Source organism: Myiozetetes cayanensis, unplaced genomic scaffold (genome assembly GCF_022539395.1).
Source record: "Myiozetetes cayanensis isolate MyiCay16 unplaced genomic scaffold, myiCay2020 scf9, whole genome shotgun sequence".
Taxonomy (NCBI): domain Eukaryota; kingdom Metazoa; phylum Chordata; class Aves; order Passeriformes; family Tyrannidae; genus Myiozetetes; species Myiozetetes cayanensis.
Genome location: NW_026088185.1, coordinates 17,721,586 through 17,743,521, shown reverse-complemented (window position 1 = coordinate 17,743,521; position 21,936 = coordinate 17,721,586). Strand labels below are relative to the sequence as shown.

General features: G+C 40.7%; 1 protein-coding gene across 7 annotated transcripts in view; it reads right to left on the bottom strand.

Moving 5' to 3' along the window:
• Positions 1 to 19,827, bottom strand: part of LOC126652929 (neurabin-1-like) — a 41,574-nt gene extending 21,747 nt beyond the window's left edge. For 2 of the 7 annotated variants that reach the window (XM_050340174.1, XM_050340176.1), the window contains exons 1-8: positions 19,702 to 19,823; positions 16,938 to 18,761; positions 5,602 to 5,734; positions 5,102 to 5,222; positions 4,495 to 4,599; positions 4,195 to 4,315; positions 3,597 to 3,740; positions 1,792 to 1,845 (exon numbers count right to left, since the gene is read on the bottom strand). In XM_050340174.1, coding sequence (XP_050196131.1) covers positions 1,792 to 1,845; positions 3,597 to 3,740; positions 4,195 to 4,315; positions 4,495 to 4,599; positions 5,102 to 5,222; positions 5,602 to 5,734; positions 16,938 to 18,545 — 2,286 coding nt within the window. In that variant the 5' untranslated portion in view covers positions 18,546 to 18,761; positions 19,702 to 19,823. Of the gene's footprint in view, positions 1 to 1,791; positions 1,846 to 3,596; positions 3,741 to 4,194; positions 4,316 to 4,494; positions 4,600 to 5,101; positions 5,223 to 5,601; positions 5,735 to 16,937; positions 18,762 to 18,926; positions 18,945 to 19,269; positions 19,374 to 19,701 lie in introns of those variants that run through there. The other 5 variants (XR_007632074.1, XM_050340175.1, XM_050340171.1 and 2 more) reach the window with 5 other exon arrangements.
• Between the last annotated feature and the right edge of the window lie 2,109 nt (positions 19,828 to 21,936).

Here is a 21,936-nt window from a genome sequence, read left to right as displayed (position 1 = left end):
ATTCAACTTGCCAGAAATTAAATGGCAGCATCACACAACTGGTAAAACCCAAGCCAGAAGATTCCTAAAAACCTGGATGACAACTTCATGGAACAGTCCTAAGAGAGCCAACTCGGAAAGATGCCCTCCTTGATCTGCTGCTTGTCAACAGAGGGGATCTTGTGAGTGAAGTGGAGATTGGAGATCATGTAAAATCTCTGTTCTTTTAGGAGGAAAAGTGCCAGCAAAACCTCAACTCTGGACATGATCAGAGCAGACTTCAGGCTGCTCAGGGAACTAGTAAGTAAAGTCTCCTGGGAAAATGTTTTTGCAGGTGCTGGGGTCCATCAGTGCTGGTCACTTTTCAAACATCACCTCCTAAGGGCACAGGAGCAGCAATTCCCAAATGCTGGAAATCAAGTAAGTGAGGCAGAAGGCCAGCTTGGCTGAGAATGGATCTCCTCTTGAAAATAAAGCATAAGAGGGAAGTGTATGCCCAGTGGAAGCAAGGTCAAGTGACATGGGAAGAACAGAGATTCTGCTTGCCACTGCAGGGAGAAAATTTGTGCAGCCAAAGCTCAACTGGAGTTGCAGCTGCCAGAAATGTCAGGGACAATAATAAGAGTTTTTTCAAATATATTAATGGCAATAGGCACTGTAGAAATATCATTGGTCCATTACAGGATGAGGATGGTCACCTCCCAAACAGGCACAGAGACAAGGTAGAGCTGTTTAATGCTTTCTTTGCCTCTGTCTTCAACACGGATGATGGGCCAAGGGGGTCTCAGTGCCCTGAGCTGGAGGATCATGACTGCGAGAATGACCAGCTCCCAGTTGACTGTGAAACTGTGTGGGAGCTGCTGCTCCATCTGGATCCCTACAAATCCATGGGGCCTGATAGGATTCATCCCAGAATCCTCAAAGAACTGGCTGATGTCATTGCAAAACCTCTTGATGATTTTTGAGTGGCCTTGGGAATCTGGATGGGTCCCAGCGGAATGGAAGCTGGTGAATGTCATCTCGATTTTCAATGAGGGCAAGAAGGAGGACCCTGGAAACTACAAGCCTGTCAGTCTCACCTCAGTGCCTGGTAAAGTTACAGAGAAGATCATTCTGGGAAATATTGAAAAAAAACATGAAAAACAACGCAGTCATGGATCACAGCCAGTGCAGGTTCAAGAGACAGACTCCTGATTATCAAACCTTATGACAGGGTAACCCACCTAGTTGATCCAGGGAAGCCAGTTGATGTCACATTTTTGGATTTCAGTAAGGCTTTCAATACCATCCCTCACAGTATCTGGCTGGACAAACTGTCCAGCCCACAGCTGGATAAACACATCACACAGTGGGTGAGTAATTGGCTCACTGGTCGAGCACAGAGGGTAACAGTGAATGGGGTGACATCAGACCTGTCACTACTGGGGTTCCACAGGGCTCCATCTTGGGCCCTGTACTCTTCAATATCTTCATAAATGACTTGGAGACAGGACTGGAAGGAATACTAAGCAAGTCTGCAGATGACACAAAACTGGGAGGAGCTGTTGACTCCCTCAAAGGCCCTGCAGAGAGACCTGGACAAATGAGAGGGCTGGGCAATCACCAACCAGATGAAGTTCAACAAGGGGAAGAGCTGGATTCTGCACCTGGGATGGGGCAACCCTGAATGTCCATACAGAATGGGGAATTCTGCCTTCTGCATTCAGCCTATTCCTAGTAAAATTAGTAGCCATAGAAATAAGAAAAATCCCAAAAGCAAACCACTCAACATAAAACCCCACCACCAAATAATAAGATTCTTTGAAAACTTACTTTCTCCTTCAGTTGATTCACTTCAGCTACTGTTACTGCATGTTTCAATTGCAGCTGAAACAAATGAAAGAAATTGTGTGAGTAGAAAACATTACATTTGAAATGCTAGTTTTAAGAATTTCTCCAAGATTCCTTTTTTCCTCAAACCATTTTTGCAGTGGCATCAAGTCAGGTTAATTATTTTTCAATTACAGAAGTAATCATGAGCTTTTTATGAAACAAAAAACACCAAACCAAAACCAGGTTAAATTAAACCCCCAAAAGTTCCACAATAATCAATACATAACCTCTGACTATTAAAAATACCACATTGTTGTCTATATATTAAGAAAACTGAGGAGATTAAAATAATGTTTCAATGTGCCAGGAGAATGACAAGGCAGCAATGCACTTATGACAACAACTGGTACACAGACTCAAGTAAAAATTTAATAGTACTAAATATTTTTATATTCAACACTTACAAATAAATGTGCTGGCTTTGTTTTAAAATTAAGCCATGTATTTTTACACCACAGATCTTCATAGGATTATTAGAAATGGAAAAGCTACATGTAAGCTTTTTTTAACAAGTATTAATTATTTCTTGTATCTTGCTTTCCATCTGTAACCCTGTGGGGATTTTTTTTTGGCAAGGCACAGTGCACCAAAGGCAAATTAAAACTAGGGAATCCATGACTATTCTTCATTTAGATTATGTTAGTAACAGCACAGTAATGATTCTAGATGAGAATATAATTGTATCCCAAGCAAATATAGCACTTAGGAAAAGATGTTGCAGCCTACTATTATGCTTCCTAACCTAGAAAAATTGTAAATGTTCTCCAGAGATCCACAGCCTGCAATTTCTACTTCCTCAATGACATCATCAACATTATCAAGAGGACAAACTTAAAGAGATCTGCAAAACACCAATCCTTCACAAAAATAAGCTGATGTAGCACCAAAAGACATTTGACAAACAGTTTCTTTGCAGTATATTTTTCTCCTCCCAGAGTGAAAATGAAAGGCACTTAATTCTACCAGAGAAGCCTGGACTCCTAAATGCCAATGACTGTACCACTGATATCCCTGACTAAATCCTACAGCCTTGAATAAAGCAAATATGCTCCTTTATAAAAACCTTGGGAAAAGGGAACGATACTATTTCCAATTATGTTAAGTTGCAATTCACAGTCTGGAATGCCTTATTGGGTTTGCAAATCCATTACTTCCAAAAAAATACACTATAAAAACACCCTCCAAGCCAAAAATGTGCCTACCTAGAGAATCAAGTGCTTTTATGTACACAGAGATTTCCCAGAAGACTGCAGGAACTAAAATTAGAGCTTAGATATGTATTTCTTGTCTTCCTGAAGGACATCTCACAACAACACTTGAGACCATTCAGAATGAGCATCCTTGCCCCCCATGCCCCCTCTGCAGCTAAAGCCATTCTGCTGGGCAGCAAATACATGCAAAGGCCAATGGGCCAAAGAACGAAGAGAAGCATCCAATCTATCTCATGCAATGTTCAGACATAACAAGCACAGAGTGGTGCTGGGTTCTAATGTCTGTTTCCAAGGGCTTTTTTTAATTTAATTTAAATCAACAGACCACTTAATATAAATATGCATAGAGAAACTGGGATAAAAATTTAACAGAAGATCTACATTTCGATGGACAAAACAAAAAGATTTGTTGGTGATGTTGGGAAAAAACAAACCCAAAACAATGAGAGGGACACGAAGGAGATTATATTCAAGTCCTACAAGGTTCAGATGCTCCCCAGTGCACAAAGAATATTTAAGAAACTGCTACAACACCTCTTTAAATTTAAGAAGAGATTGTGCTGAATCCATATCCAGTAGTAAACCAATGTCTTCGTTTTCAGGAAGATCAAAAACTTCTACAGATTTTCCATGTAAATGTGACTCGTACGTATCCTCCTCATCATCATAGTCATCATCCTGACAAAATCAAAAAATGACATTCTGTAATGCACACACACTTTTGCATTATGGCAGCAAAAACCAAAGCACACAATCAAGGAACCCAACCAGCTGCAAAACTTTTCTTGACTAGTTTTCTTCAGTTTCTTGTACCTATGATAATGTGAAAGCTGAATTGCAAACACCTTCATTAGAGTTCCACAAAAGAGAGCAAAGTAAGCACACCCAAAACAACTACACACAGCTGATAGTTAAAAATATATTTTGCATTATTGATAAAGTCAAAATCATGTGCCTGAAGAACAGTAATATATTAAGTTTGTATTTTCCTGTTTTTAACAAGTTGTCTGTTTTATCCTTTTTTTTGCTTCAATTTCATTTAAAAAACCGCATTTATTCCATTAGCAGAAGTTACTGTATGTAGTGGTAATCATGTACTTTTAAAAACATGCAAGTCTGTAGGATGTTTTACCTGCTCTGTATCATCATGAGCGTAGTGCTGCTCGTACAGACACCTCTCTTGCTCTAAGGTCTCACTAATGAGACGGGCTACTTCACTCTCAGCCCCTGGCTTCTCTCTCCCAATCAAAAACCTACAGGAGAAAAACAAATTATCTTGCAGCAAAAAAATCTTAAGATGTGCTTAAGAAATGACTTTGCCATACTGTCGCCTTCCACAGCATCCTTGTAAATTTTTCATATTAAGGTTTTGTACTCTCCACGAGTGAAAACTGACAAAATCAAAGTGTTATTTCATAGAAAACATACGTACCTCACTGTGCCTTTGGTGTTCTTTAATACAGTGGCTGCAAAGAACTGAGTAACTCCCACTAGACTTATGCCATCAACCTCAACAATCTGATCATTTACTTGAATTCTGCAAAATAAAGAAATGCTTAGCTATCATTTAAATAATAATATTTTGGCTTGAAGTATTTTTGACAAATATCACTTAAAATTCAGTAGTATTTATAATGATAAATTCTAAGTCCACTGAAATTCATTGCTGAAAAACAGTCTCCCGATCCTCAGTTACTATGCAAATCACAAATTAAAATGTACACAGTATTGGATTTGATATTTTTTATACTATTTACACAGTGATTGGTGTCAACATGATTTCGTGGTACTTCTACACATGGGGTCATGCCAAGCTTTTCTTATATCTGCTGTAAGCAGGTCTACAGTTACTTAGTAAAAGTGTCCTATAATAAATAATTCCCCATTTAAAAAAAATTAACACAAAGCAGGAATGTAATAATCACTCAGTTGCATTCAGCTTTTATACTTTTATTCACAGTATTCACCATATCTAATAAAAGCAATTGGGATCAATTACAAATTTGTAAAAACCATAATCAATTCAATAAAAAACTCACCGTCCATCTCTCTGAGCAGCTCCGCCATCTGTTATTGTTTTTACAAAAATACCTAGTTTTTCCAGTCCCTGGTCAGCACCAACTCCCATTCCAATGATACTGATGCCCAGACCCCTGTCACCTAAGGGATTCAAAAATCTAACATTAATTGTATGACATATAATGTAACAATTAGCAGTACTGAGTTCTTTCGAAACATTCCAAGTCATTCCACACGAACAAACTTAAAAAAATTTGAAAAAGACAAATATTTTATATTTAGATACTACTAAAAGCCTTTTTGTCCTGTAGCCTTCCTAACTTCCATTCAGTATGACAACTTGCACTTAGCAGTGGCCTGTCCAGTTAACATTCACCAAATTCAACAGAACTAGACACAATTAAAGCCTAGACAAACATTGCAAAATTCAAGAGCTAAGTTCTGGGAATACAGAGTTTTAAATGGTTTTATCTTTTCTTCACATAGTATCTATTACAAATGTTCAAGGTTCGATTTGCACCTTTCTCAATTTCCACAGGAAACACTTCCATCTTTTCCACTCTTTTCTCGAGTTCATACTCAGCTGAGGCTGCCACAGGGTCAACTTCTTCATTACGTCTATCATAGTCTTCATTTGAGTAAGTACTGAAAACCTAAGAAAGGTAACAGAAACCTTTTTTAATGTTTTCCCCTCTGCTTTCAAACATCTTATAATTGAAAGACAATCAGTAAGGAAATTAAAGTGGTACTTTCAGAGATCTCATTTTCTAAACTGCCATCGGTTTAATAAATACTGCTGCTGTCAGACAGTTCTCAACTTGCACAGAAGTAACATTTTAAAAGTTTCAAAACAACTTCATAAACACATTTTGTGTTGTAAAGGTACAAAAGAGTTAAAAGAAATCAGTTATCTCCTCTTTGATACAGTGTGACTTTTTTTTTAGGACTACATTCCACCAAATCCTTCCTCTCTTCTTCCCTCCCCCCACACCATCTGCCAATTGCAGTGTTTCAAACAGATGTAGTTTTCTGATTTTGCAAGGGAATCACGCAGTTTCCCAGGAAAAGGAAATGCCTTGCTACATACATTACTATTTTTAGTAATCACTCCAGCTGAATTTCTGGATTGTTAAAAATAAAGAGATAAACAAACAACACAAATTAAGACAGCAATCTACAAAGGAAGAATGAGCTTCATGTAACAGGGTTAATTTTACACATCAGCATGTTCATTAACTGTATTTAAATTAATAAGTTAGGGGGAGAAAAGGAAAAATAATATACCACCCCACTTATCTTTAAAAAACAAGGTTTATCTGCTAAATGTTTTGCAGGCACTGAGTGTTTTATTCAACATCACTGTAAGACAAAAAAACAATTATGGATTGCAGCTGCAGCAGCCACCTCCCTAATCAAGAACATGCAGTGCTGACACAAAGTTCATTTACACCGACCTACTAAATTTCTGCGATTTTTGTATTTTGTCACTAAGACTACCTAGACAGGTAACTGCAATCATGTAAGACAACATTGACTGTAATTAACATTTTCCCCGTGAATTTACATTCACTAGTATATGTGTTAGCTCTGCATGGCAGTAGCCTCAGACACAGAAAATTGGTTACTGAAACAGATTATCAAAAAGCAACCAATAGTTACAGTATTTCCCATGGGGAGTTACTGCTTTCCCTTCAGACTCCAGCTGGAGCTCATTTTCACAAACTCTTCCAAACCCTGCAAAACATCTACTCAAAAATGTGGCATGGCCATAGAGTCGGTTCAGTAAGCAAGCAAGACAGATCCACTTGGCTGAAAGGGAGAGAAGAGACCCACTTTCAGAAATCTTATGTTTCCCCCAATAAAAGAACTTTAACGAACAGTTGTTCTTCCTAAATCTTGATAAAGGTTAATAAACACCTTTTGACTATTACACAGACATCAGTAGGCAACAACTAGACAACTGGACAACAAGGGTCACACTTACATTATGTCTTCCATGAACTTTACAGAATAAATCTGCAAAATAGACAAAGAAAACCATCTAAATGGTCTAAAGTACCCTTACTCTATTACCATCAGAAAAAAGGTGGCCAAGTTCCCAAGTTCTTTAAATTAATCACCCTTCTTAGCCCCCAAATCAGTAAATAGGATATGAAGGAGAAGCATTTCATGAAGCATTATTCTCCCTTTGGAACAAAACTAGTCTAGTTTGCTTCCTTTCCATCCCAATAGGAAAAGCAATGTCTCTAAAAATATAGCCAAGTTATAATAAGATGAATTTTAAACTGATAATAAAAAGGAAGTTCATGAGTGGACAAATGATAACTTCTTAGTGAGAATATTTGAGTTCTTGAGAACAAATCAAATACCAGGGCATGAAAAATACCAAGTTTGCTTATAAATTAGTATGCATATAATCTAGTCTCAATAGTATGACTAAAAGGTCACTGCCAAATGGCTTGAATGAGCAAAATGTGGAGAATGGAAGGAGTTTATTCTGGAGGCAGAGACAACTATATTTTCCTTATTCTTTATAACTCAGTGGTCTAACTCACAAAGCAGATGATGATGCAAGTAGTCACTATCAACTGAGGAATTACATTACCACAGGGGTGACTAATTCCTTGCACAACAATTTATATAGCACTAGAAATCTGGGGGAAGCAAAGCTGCACCACACAGTAGCATTACATATGCTGCAAGTCTTGGGCTTCCAGCACTAAAACATTTCTGGGACTTCTAAAAATTATTTATTATTTTCTAACTTAAAAGTAATAGAATTGGGAGTCTCATAGAATTTGCTAATTTTGATACAAAATCAATCATAGGAATTGATCATCTACTGGGAGTTGGTAACAGAATTTAAAACTAGTGGTCCCTTAGGTTCTGGTGATGTTTATAATTGTTATTAATAAAATAATAGCACAAACATCTATGCAAATGAAGACTACTAATATTTATGCACCCTTTTTGCAGCTTTTTAAGTAAAGCCTAGTTGAAATCAATTCTGAGCAATTCACTAAGAGAAAGAATTCATACTTTTAAGTAACAGATGAAAGCGTGTGAGAACATTTAGATAATATTCTAAAACCAACAACCTCGTAACTAAAAAAAGGTAGCCCCATTTCAAAATGATAAGAACAATATACCACCCCTCCCAACTTCAGAAAAATAATTTTTAAGGAAAACATCAGTTTGCAAGGAACAGAGCAAAACCAAAACTTATAACCAGAAGCCAAACACTGCAATAACAGAAAGAAAAGCAAAACCACACTACAAAAACTATGACTAAAGAGTCAAGGGAAAAAGACAGAAATTTTTATTGTGTACCTATGAAATCATAACATGGTATTCATCTTTTATGAGACAGAAATGGTAAAAATGTTGTTGCTAACATAGAAAATGCAAAACAGCTCAGCAAACTGTCCTTGCAAAGTAGCAAAAGTAACATTTAAACACAGTTAAAATGTGGATAATAAGTAATATAAGTTCACAGTTTAGAAGACTGATGAGAAAGCTAAACAAGTTCATCCCTGCACTGTGTCTGGCAGGGTTTAGTCACTGAATCAAATGCATTACAGACAAAAGAAATTCTAATCTTACTATTCAGAAGCCACTGCTAGCCAGAGATCGTAAAATTATTAGTGTGCAAGTGGTATTTTTAAAAGATATTATTTAGCAAACACAAGTTATTGTCACAACATAAAAGAGATTAATTTTACTGTGGAAACCATATGAACTTTAAAAACCTTTTATCATAGCTTGTTATATATCCATGTTGCCCTAACATTAATAACTTTTGAATCGTGTCAAACTACCTGAAAACATAATTTCTCTTTACAATCAAGACCTTTTTCCTTCAGAATGAATAAAACTACTTTGAGTCAAAAAAGTTCTGTTAGAGGGATGAATTTTTAAGAATTACTTTAATTAAATTGTTAAGATACATAACTGTAAATTTTCAAATACACTTAGTGCTTGAACAGCATATGTATTTATTTGGAGACAGAACAAGCTGCATTCTTTATACCAGGAAAATGAGCAACTTTCTGAATGCAAAACTCAGTTTTGCACCTTCTATGTAGATGCAAATATCCACATCATCAAGGTCAGCACTCAAAGAACACCAACGCAGCCTACTGTGTAAGAGATCCTACTGTTGAGTTCCTGTAAGTACAGAGAACTAAAAATCTCCATTTTATCATAGTGCTACCACAGAAAACAGCATTATCACAGAAGAACAATGACCTCACTTACTTCAGACTCTTCACAGACCATAAAAAGGTCGACTTAAGTATTATGTTAGTTTTAGAAGAATATTAATTTTGTTAAAGGGCAAACATTAGTTTACCATGTGCTTGCATGAAAGTGCTACAGAGTAACAAACCACTGTCTGAGGACTTCCACTGGCACATTCATTTCTAAGATGTAGATTTGTTTGTGCCCGATGAAAAGCAGAACATTACAAAAGTAATTAAACAGTAAGACTAAGAAATCAGTAATTGCTCAGAAGGGCTTTCAACTATCGGAACAGAAGTAATATCAACATCACTTTAAAATTCTCGTGTACTACGGTAGTATTTGCTGGAAAGCCTCACAGCACCTGCACAGGCAGCTACAGTAACACCTGAGAGAGGCCTGGAGAGTTACTGACACCCTTGTTGGACTTCACACCCCACCACGGTTACACCCCTTGGTTCACCTCGCTTCTGAAACACCGGGCTCACTCGGAACCTGAGACTTTACTGACACTCAGTAAAGCCAAACACAACTGGAAACACAAGTTACAGCTCAGGGAAAATTTTTAATAGTGAACAGTTACAACTTTCCAAATTGATGGCCTTTGTGATGCCTGGCAAAATGTGAAGTGCCCAGGCAAACAAGAATAATCATTAGAAATAGTAGCACTGAAGTAGACCTGAAACATAATGTACACTTTAGAGTTTACTCTTATAATCTCCCTCTTCAGTTCAAGTAGACATCTCCTTACCACTGCCCATTCTTCCCTCTATGTCCAAAAGCTACATGGTTAGTATTTTATTACCACTACTTTTTATATTTTAAGTGAAAAGTGCCTATACCTAATTTAAAGTCAATTCATGCTGCAAAATCACAGAATCAGCACAGAGAGATATCTCGCTTAATTTTATTTTTTAAACACTCACACCTTTACTCTTCTTCAAAAAGTTTTCAGAATGGTTAGCAACTGTTGAACAGGTTGACATACAGGCAGGCTGCATTGCATTTATGTTCTTGATCTTGCAGCTCTGTATGACTTAATCAAAAGCCCCAACCAAGTCATTTTGCATAAAGATGTAAGTGAAACCTTGCTTTGGATCTACAGTACAGACAATTTCATATAGACAATTTAATCAGAACTAAACCAGGTTTTTAACAAGGCTCATTATTCTCTGCTTAATTCTCAATAAAAGCAGTAAAATTTATTCTCTAGTTCTGTATTTCACTGCAGAAGCAAAATCACTGGAATCAGCTAGAAAACAAGACAGACAATACAGTACCTATTTCAGTCAGGTTATGCTACCTACTCAAGAAGAAGAAACACTCTCACTTTCAGGTATTTAGTATATAAATCCCAGTGGAAGAAATATTGAAGCCAGAGAACAGCATCCATTCAGATGCAGAGCACTGATTTTCTTTCATTTCAGGCATTCAGAGAAGAAGTTGAGAGAAGATCCATGATCTCCATCTGTGACCTGGTTGTACTCCTGCACCATCTCCTCCACCAGTTGAGGTGGCATTGCTCTCTGACTGACAAAGAGACTGAAAGACTCCAAAATAAATACGACATGATCAAAAGAGGAAAAAACTACTCATAATACCACATAAAAAGGGGCATCCCAAAAAACTCTTGACTCCTTGACTTTGCATACAGAGTGATTCAACTATGAACATCCATAAGCTTCACAGGTGTCTTGGTAACCACCAGCTTACACCTGGTAATCTACACAGATATGTGTATTTATTTAGCATTCAGCAAAACAGAAATCTTGACCTGACCAAATCTAAATAGTAAGCAAATTGGTCTAGGGAACTTCAAAAGAATAACAATGAACACAAAGATAGTCTATCTGACTGTTTTCTAAAGACCATAAGAAGAAACAACAACAAAATAACCCTGTTATACCAAATCAACTCGATTAACTGATCTGCATTAATACTGTCATTATCAATGATCATCATACTCCAGATCTGAAAAGGAGGGTCATCTCACTATGCCAAGTCACATCAGAGGGCGATGGAAGAAAACGATTGAGAAATAAATCTAAAGAATTTGCCATATTGCATAAGACATTCCTACTCAATAAAAATATAAGAACCCTGTAAAAATTCTGCAACACTGCACGTTTATCTTAAGATTTCAAAATGTGTACTCAGATAATAGAGGCACACATCTTTTTACTGATGTCCCTCTCACTGTTCAACCTTCTCTTATATGGTGACTGTGTCACCCACGAAATCCTCACCTGCTTCCTATTCCCCTCCTTTCCTCCCTCCTGTTCCCCACAGCTGTTCTCAGAGCAAACCACAGCACAGGCTGGGCATACGTAGTGATCAGCTAACATTAAGTCAAAAAGAACAAGCAACTTAAACTAAAGCTGCAACCCTGTCATTAGTGAGGGCATGAATCTGCCCTCACTCTGTGTCATGAGCTCTGATACAAGCGCTAATTTTCTGCAAACCAAGAAGTACTTTAAAAATACCTTTAAAAACCCCCTCTCTCCTCCCTATCAAATCCAGGTGAAACTGCTAGGACTGCTAGTTAGAAGCTGGAGGGACTGAAAAAGGAGTGAGGATGGGCAGGTGATAACCTCACCTGACCTCCATAACCTCAGTATTCTCTTATTTTTCTATAGTTTTACAGCATAATCAAATACATCAAACAGGCCAGCTAGTATGTTATCTAACTGCATCCACGGAATAATTCAGTTAGAAATACAGTGACATATTAATGTAAAGAGTCAAGCTGCTACAGCAGTAAGCCATGATATAAAAATAAATTCTTTACTTTTTCTGTTCCAATTTAGATTTCTGGTCTACAGCACCATGTCCTGGCACTCTCTGAACTCTCACCCAAACTCTTGAAATGCCAGATCAATCTACTGCTGTAAAACTTACATATCAAATATGTCCTAAAAATCTAAACAGAGGATGCATGATATTTAAAAAAAAGTACCATGAAGAGTTTGTGATAAAAATATGAAGAAAAGTTGTTAAGTTACTAATATTGTAATGTTGATAAACAGAGCTTCAAAATAAATAAAATCTATGACTTACAACAAGCAAATTGTCATTGCAAAAGATCCCAAACAAAGCACAACAGAAATACACTCACATTATTTGTGTCAAGAAAAAAGAGCAGGCAACTTCCCACACGTTGGTCAATTCTGTTTAAATCTACTTTCAAATCAGATCTCTACTTTCTGACATCAACCTACATCCACATCACACAGTTGTTTCTCAATGCCACTGAAGTATTTTACTGAAGTGCTGGAGCAACGGCTGACAAACAACTGACCAGTCATCAATTCTCTAATTACTGAAGTAACTCCAGGGTTTGGGTATCTTCTACTAGTTAGTGTATTTTGTATCCCTTTCTGTGTATGACATCGTAAGTACAGAAGTTAACAGCTCAGAAATCAGAAGCTGTACAAAGCTGAAGTGCTACTTTACAACACTGTCTATTCAATGAGTATTCCAGAATGTACACACTGATCTTCAAAATTTGTGCATCTCCTAAAAGTGGTAAGCATTTACAGATACACTATCATACAGGAAATCTAATTCAAGGTTATCTTCATTTAGTGCTTCATTAACTTCCACAGTAAGCACTTTTGTAATAAAAAGATTGAAGAGCAGGCCAGCCTGAACAGTGTTACCATTTGTGCCCAGCTATACATAAAACAGATCTATTCTGATGTGCAAGACAAGTGGCAACATTATAAAGGATTTCCATATTCTCTCAGAAGCAGCTGATACTTGACCAGTCAGGACAACACACAAACTATGAAAGTGCTTTCAGTTTCCTTAAGAAATAAATTTAAGCTCCTGCTCAACTGTGACAATACAAAAGTAACGCCTTTATGAAGTTTGGGTTTTGTTAAGTTTGGGTTTTTTAAAACCGTGTTCTTGACTAAACAATCTTAAAATATATTATTATTCACAAAAAATGGGAACAGCCACTCCCATGAAACATGAACTAGATAACACTGATAAATAAACAGACTTATGGAAGCAAACAGTAGCTGTACTATCTTTTCAGTTTACCCAAGCTACAGAATTTCTAAGGATCATAAATCATTGCAGAAGTTAGTCATTGTACTATTAAAGGTTTTGAGGACAAAGTTTGACATAATCAGAGGTAAGAACACCTCAAGAAGCCAATTTGAAAACAGGCATTTGTTTTCCCAACTAAATATTTCAAAGTTATAAAGGTCAAAGAGCACTCAGTAATTACATTTATGTTAATTAGAGCCTTTCAAAGTAATGTCTACATTACAAAGGCAAAATGAAATATAAAAGGATGACAGCAGAGTTACCTGATGTTCTTTGCACTGTGCAATGCTGATTGTTTACAGAGTTTATTCAGAAAACTTCAAGACAAATTCAGTTCCATTGCAAATACCTTGGGCAGCTGAGCATGCTTTATATTCCTTATTGGTTTCATATGTGGCAACAAGAGACTAAAAATTGCTCAGGTACCATAATACAAACCCACTCTCTGAAGCTCTTCTAGTGCAGTTACTACTTACTGCAGATAAAACAAGCAACCAAGACATAATGTGCCTTAAGGTCTGCAGAGATCAAACAGCAGCAGGACTAAAGAGAGTGGGGTCACCCACAGCATGTAAGAAATCTTACCACACGTCATTTATCACCAGTTTCCATGGAACTGAAACATTTCTTTTAAAAAGTCTCATCTGTGCTTGCTTTCACAGGCACAGGGCAACACAAAATAATGGGAGTATTTGTGTAATTATGTTCCATCTTTCCTGAAATTATCAGATCAAATTATGTTCTTAAGCCCTGCTACAGATGTCAACAATTATGGCTCTCTATCATGGGTCAGATGCAGTGCTAACAGTGTTAGCTCCCTTATACAGCCCCTGGGAGCTCCATAGTCTCCTCCTTTTACTCAAAGGCCTTGCCAATTTTACAACTGACTATTAACTTTGAAGCAAAAATATTAATCAAGTTGTCTTTGTTCCTGTAGCATAAATACTGTTTCTAAGGTGCCTGTGTTTAAGTTATATGCATTACCTACACACATATCCAACTTCCCTTTTGTGTATATCAAGTACAATGGTCAGAGCTCCAGCACTGCAGAACCCTGAAGGTCTGAGAATGTGCTTTCTTATGCCCAATACCTTCTGAATGTTTTGAATTCTTCAACTCTATCTCACACCTGCTAAACAGCAGTTGCAAGAGACATAGATGGTTTTCTGTAAACACTAGAGAGGTGCAGAAGGAAAACAGCAAGAATGCAAGGCCAGCCTGGCCTCTCTCAGTAGCATCCATGAGCAGGAACACAGACCTTGTCCTCTAGAGCCTATGAATGTCTGAAAAGGGCACTCACATTTTAGTCAAACTAACTAGAACAAATAAAGCTGAAAAAAGAAACTACTAGGATACATTTCTCACTATGGCAATGCTCTAAGCTGTGCTGGGGACCTGGAATAATCCAGCTACCACTCATATTTTTTTCTCTTCCAATTTAAGATGCGCTAAAATCTACACAGAAAATCAGGCAGAGAAATTTCCTTCTGTGAGGTAAAACTGGGATTTTCTAAAAGGCTAATGAGATATCAAAAGTACACAACTAAAGAAAATTTTGGATAAGCAAAAAAAAGTTGGAATTCTTTATTTTACAGAGTATAAAGCCCAAAAAACATATACCAGGACTTATTCCCACTAAGTATCATAGAAAACATGAAGCAAAAAGGCAGACCTGGGAAAAGAAATAATTGCTTAGGCGTGAGGAACAAAGGGGGAAAACCTATTGAAAATGACATACAGAAAGAGATCCCTACACCCAAAATAGGGAAGATATAGCCAAGTATCACTGAAAGGGGATAAAGGAAGGCAAGGATCAGAAGCTTCAATTTCAGGGCCCTAAAAAGTATCTTCAATGATCATATTGCTATTAAGGACACTATATTCTGCCAATCCAAGTGGGGCATTACAGCAAGAACTATATTATCTTTCCTGGAAAACTGCAAACAGTTGCTACTAAACATTCATCTCTTGTCTGTGTAAATGATAATCTGGTACAGGTTGGTTCCTGTGGCTTTCAGAGAACCAGCTATATTTGAACAGTGCCTGTTACCAAAAACTGAGTTTTGTCTACAGGAGAGCTTCCATCACAGTTGGCACCGAGATTTCTACTAATGCTTTCAACTACATCCGGCACAGACATGGCAGTGCAAGCAGCAGTCTGTTAACAGCCACTGCTTCAGTAGGATTTCAGCAGCGATCAGTAAAACCCTGCCTACAGCAGGGAGTCACTCAACACACATTTTCAGTAGACTCCATACAGCACTTTCCTCAGACATTCAGTGCACAAATGCAAGGGAAATGGACTGATGCCCCTCCGGCTCTGTCCCAGCCCTCATCAGACTCATTATGCAGTTTTCAATACCAGCACTCTCCCCTTCACTGCTCCAGGTCACCACTAAAGCAGCATCAACTACAAGAAGGCCATATAAAGTTAGCCTGTCTATGGAGAGACTACAAAAAAAACCCCACATGCAACAAAACTCACATTTTGCTACACCCAAACATTTTCTGGGGTACAGCACTGGTGTGTGTGTAGCAAACTGGGAAATTACAGCTCTCTGCTGTGGGAAGTACAAGAGTCAACAGAATTTTTACATCCCTCTGATGAGGAAAAGTGAGCCCTGACTGTCTGAAAAAGGTGTAAAAACTGTTTATTAAAGATTAAATTTTTCATACATGCAACAGTACAAGTGAAGTATGCTTAAGAAAGCCAGGATAGCTTCCCATTCCATCCTGGTCTGCATCTCCCAATTCTCCTCCCAATGTTTAAGAGGGACTAGAATAATTCAAATCTGCAAGAGACTATGGGTAAACAAAGTTCGAGTTGTGGAACAACTTATTTTGTGGGTGTTTTGGTGAGAGAAGATCAGACATACAAATCTTTTTCATTTGTTAGAGTCGTAACTTACACTACTCCTCATTACCCAGTCTGCCTTGTAACTTCTACTTCTGCAACTTCATGGTTCCAAAATACTCCTGTTAACACTGCTATGGCTTATTCACCAATCCAGTATTAAAACCAAATAAAATGTATATGGTTATTATTAGAGACAATTCCAGAATCTTAAGTAACACAAATTAGTCATCTGATGTTTTCTTATAGTTAATTTTATAGCCAAGTCCAAAGTTTAATCTGAAAGTTTGTTATGGGGTTTTTTGCTGTTTTCTTCGGGTCTTTTTAAAACTTTTTTACAAAAGGTAAAACTGAAAAAAATTCTTCCTAATGCAATGCCTCAATTTTAAACAAATGAAGGCAAGTATTAGAGGTCATGTGTTCATACCTATGCCTAAAACATTTGTGCTCCTGAAAATGCCCAGCAAGTAAAATCTCATGTGCTTCACTACATTATCTTTGGAAGCTGCTGTAATTAAGAAATCCTTTGTGACTAATTTATAAATTTTCTGAGCTTGTAACTTTTCTCATATTTAGTGTTGAATAAAAGCTGTAAACCTAACACTTTTCTAAAAGTTCCTAGAGCTTTGAAAAAAAAACCATAAAATGTATTTCCTGGGTATTTTTGACTGCAAAACAAAAAATAAAGAAAATTCAAAAGTACTTACTTTGATAGGAGCTGTTGAGAACTTGACTTTTCGATCTGGATCAGGATCTTCCTCTTCAGAAAGCCCAGGAAACTCCTCATATTCACTGTCATACATATACTCATCCTCTCCTTCCAAAATTTCTTTGCCTTCAGGCTCTTGGTTTTCTGGCTCTGTATCCCTGTCACCATCAAAAGCTGCATTCTCTATTCCAAAAGCACTGTAGTCCTCACTTTGCTTTTCCAACACTTGCTCCTCTTCTCCAGTATCCTCTTCCTGCTCTAGAACATCCTGAACTTGTGTAACTGGACCATCTCTTACAGACAACCCATCTCTTTCTTCTTCCCAACTGGTCTTGCTGCCATCCATAGACTCTTCTATCACTTCCAAGGCATAGTCACTCCTCTTCCCTTCCTGTACTTGACATATGAGCATCTGATCCTCTTGAACAACGTGATCTTTCTCCAAACCTTCATTTTCATGCCCTGAGGTTTCATTTTGTGTAAGCAGCTCTGTGCAAGTCCCCTCTGTGGGGGAAACTGAGGAGGAAACACTATCTGATCTGTGCTGAGCCTCCTGACCGGGCACACTGCCCATATCCCACGGGCTTCTCTCAAGTACCAGTTGCTCTCTTTTGTCTTTTCCAAGACCCTCACTCGGCTCATCTCTGCGGATCCCAAGCACTTTGGGGAACGCACCTTTCTCCGGACATCCTTCAGTAACAGCAGGCAAATTCAAATCCTGCTGGCCTCCCAAAGGGTCCTGATTTGGAGGACTATCATTTTTGGAAATTTCTTTGGATTCTTCAGTATCGCTGTCACCCAGAAAACTTTCCAGCCTCCTAGAAATGGGTCCTGCGTTCAGGAAGGTGGATTTAGAACCACTATTAGGATGTTGCTGTTTCAACTCCTCTTTGCCTTGATTTTCAACTTTCTCCAGTGCAACTGGAGGACTCACTTCTGTATTAAAACTGAAGTTGTCCACCACATTGCTGCAATCAGAAGCTGAACCACGTCTCCTCTTATCTTCACTTCTTTCACATTTGCTGGGGGAGTATCTGTCCACTGAGCTCCGCTGTTTTATATTCCTCTCGAAAAGCTTCCTAGTCTCCGAGAATTTTTCTGCCAGGGCAACTTTGTCCAAGTCTGCCTCATCACTGCTACGGACGACCTTGTCGGCAGCAGAAGGCACAGACAATGAATCCACAGGACTGCTGCAGGGGCTGGTGCTTGTATTAAGAAGATTATTTTTTTGGACAGTGAGAAAAGATGGGCTACATGGAGAAGGTCCATACTCTGCCACTGTGGCCCGGCTGATTAATTTGGTCTCAGCAGGTGGACTGCTTTCAGAGGTTGTGGAAGAAGAGCTTCCCATTTGCAGAAACATGTTTTTGATCTTGTGTACTCTATTGCCGTAAGTGGCAGCTCTGCCTCGACTGTGTGGGTCATTTCCCCCTCCATTGGAAGAGGTGTTCAGCTTCTGATGCAAGCCTGTTTTGTTGGGAGCGTTATCAGGATTGTTTACACCATCAAAAGAGCATTTGATAGCATGGAAATCAGATTTATAGGCATTTCGGTGTGGTGAAGCACTTCTTAAAGTCCTTTCCCCCTTGCCTTCAGTTTTCATCATTGTCAAACAGAAAGCTCCCTCGACTCCTGAAGAAGAATGGGAAGGACGGCTCCCTAGCACAAAGCTTCTACCCTCAAACAGCAAGCAGAGCAGATCCCACAGAAGATCCCAAAAGCAGCCTTTCAATGGAGTGCAGGGGAGAGAAAGAAATCAAAGCGCGTGAATGGCCACATCGGGTGTTATGCCCAGCGCGGATCGCGGTATCCGGAGAGCCATCTGCAGAGAGAGAGAGTTTCCATTAACTCGGGCCCTCGCCGGCGTGTGACACGAATCCGAAACTCGGGGTGGGAAACGCCGCCCGAGACCTCCCCGTGGGATAAACCCCATTGTGTCCGCCAGGACGCGCGGACCCAGCTGCTCCCCGCCCGCCCGGGCACCGACCTGGCAGCTCCGGCGGGGGATGCGGCGGCGGCCCCCCCGCCCCTCCAGCTGCCGCCCCTCCGCCAAGGGCCGTCCCGGGCCAGGCCGGGCCGGGCGGCGGGGGAGGGGGCGGAACCGGCTCTTCCCTTCCCGGCGCCCGGGGGAGGCCGCGCCCGGCCGGACCCCGCTGCCCGCACTGCGGGACGGAGGGGCCCGGGCGCCCCGCGCCCCCGGAACGGGGAAGCCGCAAGTTTCGGCCCCAAGTTGGGGCTTCCCCGTGGCGGCGCCTGTGCGCCGCGGGGCCTGCGGGGCGCGCAGCGGAGCCGCCCCGGTACCTCGCCCCAAACTTTCCGAGCCAGCCTACCTGGGGGCGGGGGTCCCGCCGCCTCCTTCCCCTCAGCGCTCCCGGCCGCCCAGCGGCCGCACGCACCACGCCATCATTATCCGCCGCCAGCAGCCGCCCGCCTTTCCTCCCTCCCTCCCACCCCCGCCCTGCCGCCGCCGCCGCCCCGCGCTCCTCACTCCACCTTCTCCCGCCCCCGCGGCGCTCTCCGCGTCGCCGCCCGCCCGCGCCGCTCCCCGGCCGCGCTGCCCCGCGCCCTCCTCCGCGCTGTGTGTCGGGCCCGCCCGCGCGCGCTCGCTCGCACACAAAGGGAGGGAGCGGCGGGCGCGCCCTCGTTCCTCCCGCAGCGCCGGGGAAGAGGGGCTGGGGGCGGCGGGCGCGCCCGGCCCGGGGGAAGCGCCTCCCGCGCCGGGATATACCACGCCGTAGCGGGCTACGGGTTTCGGGTGATACCATGTCGGCGAGGCGAGCGGGCCGCCGCCCGGTCCCTCCAGGCGGGGCAGCGCCGGTGGGTGCGGAGCGCTCCCGGCCCCGCCGCCGAGGAGCGGGGAATGTCCGCGGAGGGAGAGCCGCGGAACCCCGGAGGAGCGCGGGTGCCGAGCTGCTGTGGAGCTGCGCGCTATTTTCAAAGCCCGGGCGGCCGGCGGGGAGGGGCAGCCCCCGCTGCACCGCAGAGCAGCGCGGCTCCCGCGAGGGAAAAGTCGCGACAGCTGCCACGACTGAGGCTCTGACAGCCGGAAGTAACAACAGTGCCAAACATTCCTTTTTTCCCCCTCTTCCTTTTACAAATCAAATTGTTGCTACCCCCTCCCGAGCAGGCAGGTATCAGAGAGCAGGCACGGTCCCCCGCACTCCCGCTGCCCGCGCCCCGCCGGGCGGTGCAACTTCGTGGATACTCTTACATGTCTGTGCAGGGCGATGGGGTGAGCCCGCCCTGTTCCCTCGCACGCTCCCCGGGCTGGAAATCACTGCAGCTCCCCGAGACTGGGGAAATGCTGCCCGTCATCGGTAGCCCTAGGCAGTGATAACCGCAGTTGTGCAAGCCGTGTTCCATATATCCAGATCTCTCGTTTGTAAGTCGAAATAAAAGCACTGGCTTCAACCCGGTTATCAGTTAAAGACAGAGTTTGGATGACTGTCTAGTTTCGAACGTAGCTCCTTCCACAGACCATATATAAAGATCACACAAAATAATTAGGAGAGTACTGAAGAGTACTGGTAGTTACCAATTATCTGGTAACTGTTGTTACCAAATTGTGTAACAACTCTTTTGAAGTCTAAATACTTAACTCCTTGAAAAGAGTTGCCACTGGTTTATTACTCAAGTCTGGGGTGAAATTTATGCATTCTTCCAGACATCTCAATTGACTTTGGCTTAACTGGGAATCACAATGCTTGGAATACTTCACAGCTTGATCCAAAATTGATGATAGAGTTTCAAATTAGCCTTAATCATGATTTTACAATGAAATCAAATCTTATTATTGATACTTTCTCTAATACAAATTAGAGACAACATTGTTGAGACCTTCTTTGTTTTCAAACATTGCAGGGCCACTGGAATTTCACGGAGGTCTGCCATTGGCAGTCTTGCATACACTTGGTAATACCATTTTGAATAAACTTTTAATACAGATAGTTTCACTGCAAGAGCAACAAATGTTTCTCATTTTGAGAATATGTAGGTCCTATTTCGAACAGGTAGTGGTGACCCATGCTACTGAGGTGATCCTTCGTGTAGCATTTGTAGGTTGGGTTGAAATTGCAAGGAGTAACCACCATCTTTCAATAAATAGGCTAAGGGAAGATATTAGGCGAATGTGGGTTTTTTTCACAAACCAAAGGTAAGTACAAGGTTTCTCAGCAGTTTGAACACTGTGGGTAGAGGATGTTCTGCATTCTGCTCAGGGAGCCTGGCAGTATGTAGGAGACTGTTCAAAGAAAACAAAGGCAAGAACTCAGGAACACCATGAAACCAAAGCACAAAGTAGCTCTAAAGCGTGCTCAGGAAAGCCAGTGGCCTTTGTACTGGGTGCTGGCTGAAAGAGGCGGGAGCAGGAAGATACTTGCGTGTTTTGAACCCTCCCATGCATGAGAAAGAAGGAATTGTAATTACAGATCCTGAAAACAGATTTAATTGCATCAAAGGACTCTTATTTCTTCACAATTTTCCATCCTAATTAGGAAAACATACAGGTTATTTTGGCTAGCTATGCTGCTTAGAGAGGACAATATTTATTGGGGTCAGTTGGTTTCTAATGAGGAAAGACTCTGAATTGCATTCTTGGTGAGTGCAATGTGAATGTGAAAGAAATCATAAATTTGTTTACAGAAACAATGATTAAAAAGATGGGAAGAATTCAAGAAAAAGACCTCTGGATTTTGAGCAAGAAGTCTGGGAAGGTGACGTAGTTTATGATTTCATCATAGTGAATAACTGCAATAAAACCTGGGAAGAGTATCTTACACATTCAGTCTGTGGTGGTTTCCTTAAAAGATGATGAAACAACAGTGAGTAAGCAAATGGTCTGCATTGAGCAAGAAGCATCTACATTTTGTTATCTAAGCTTATTTAAAAAAATAGGCGTTTCAAGGGAGACCTTGACAGCTCAAAATCTTCTTGGGGAAAAAGGTTTTGCATTATATGAACTCATGAATCTAACGAACACAGACAAAGAGGAGAACGTT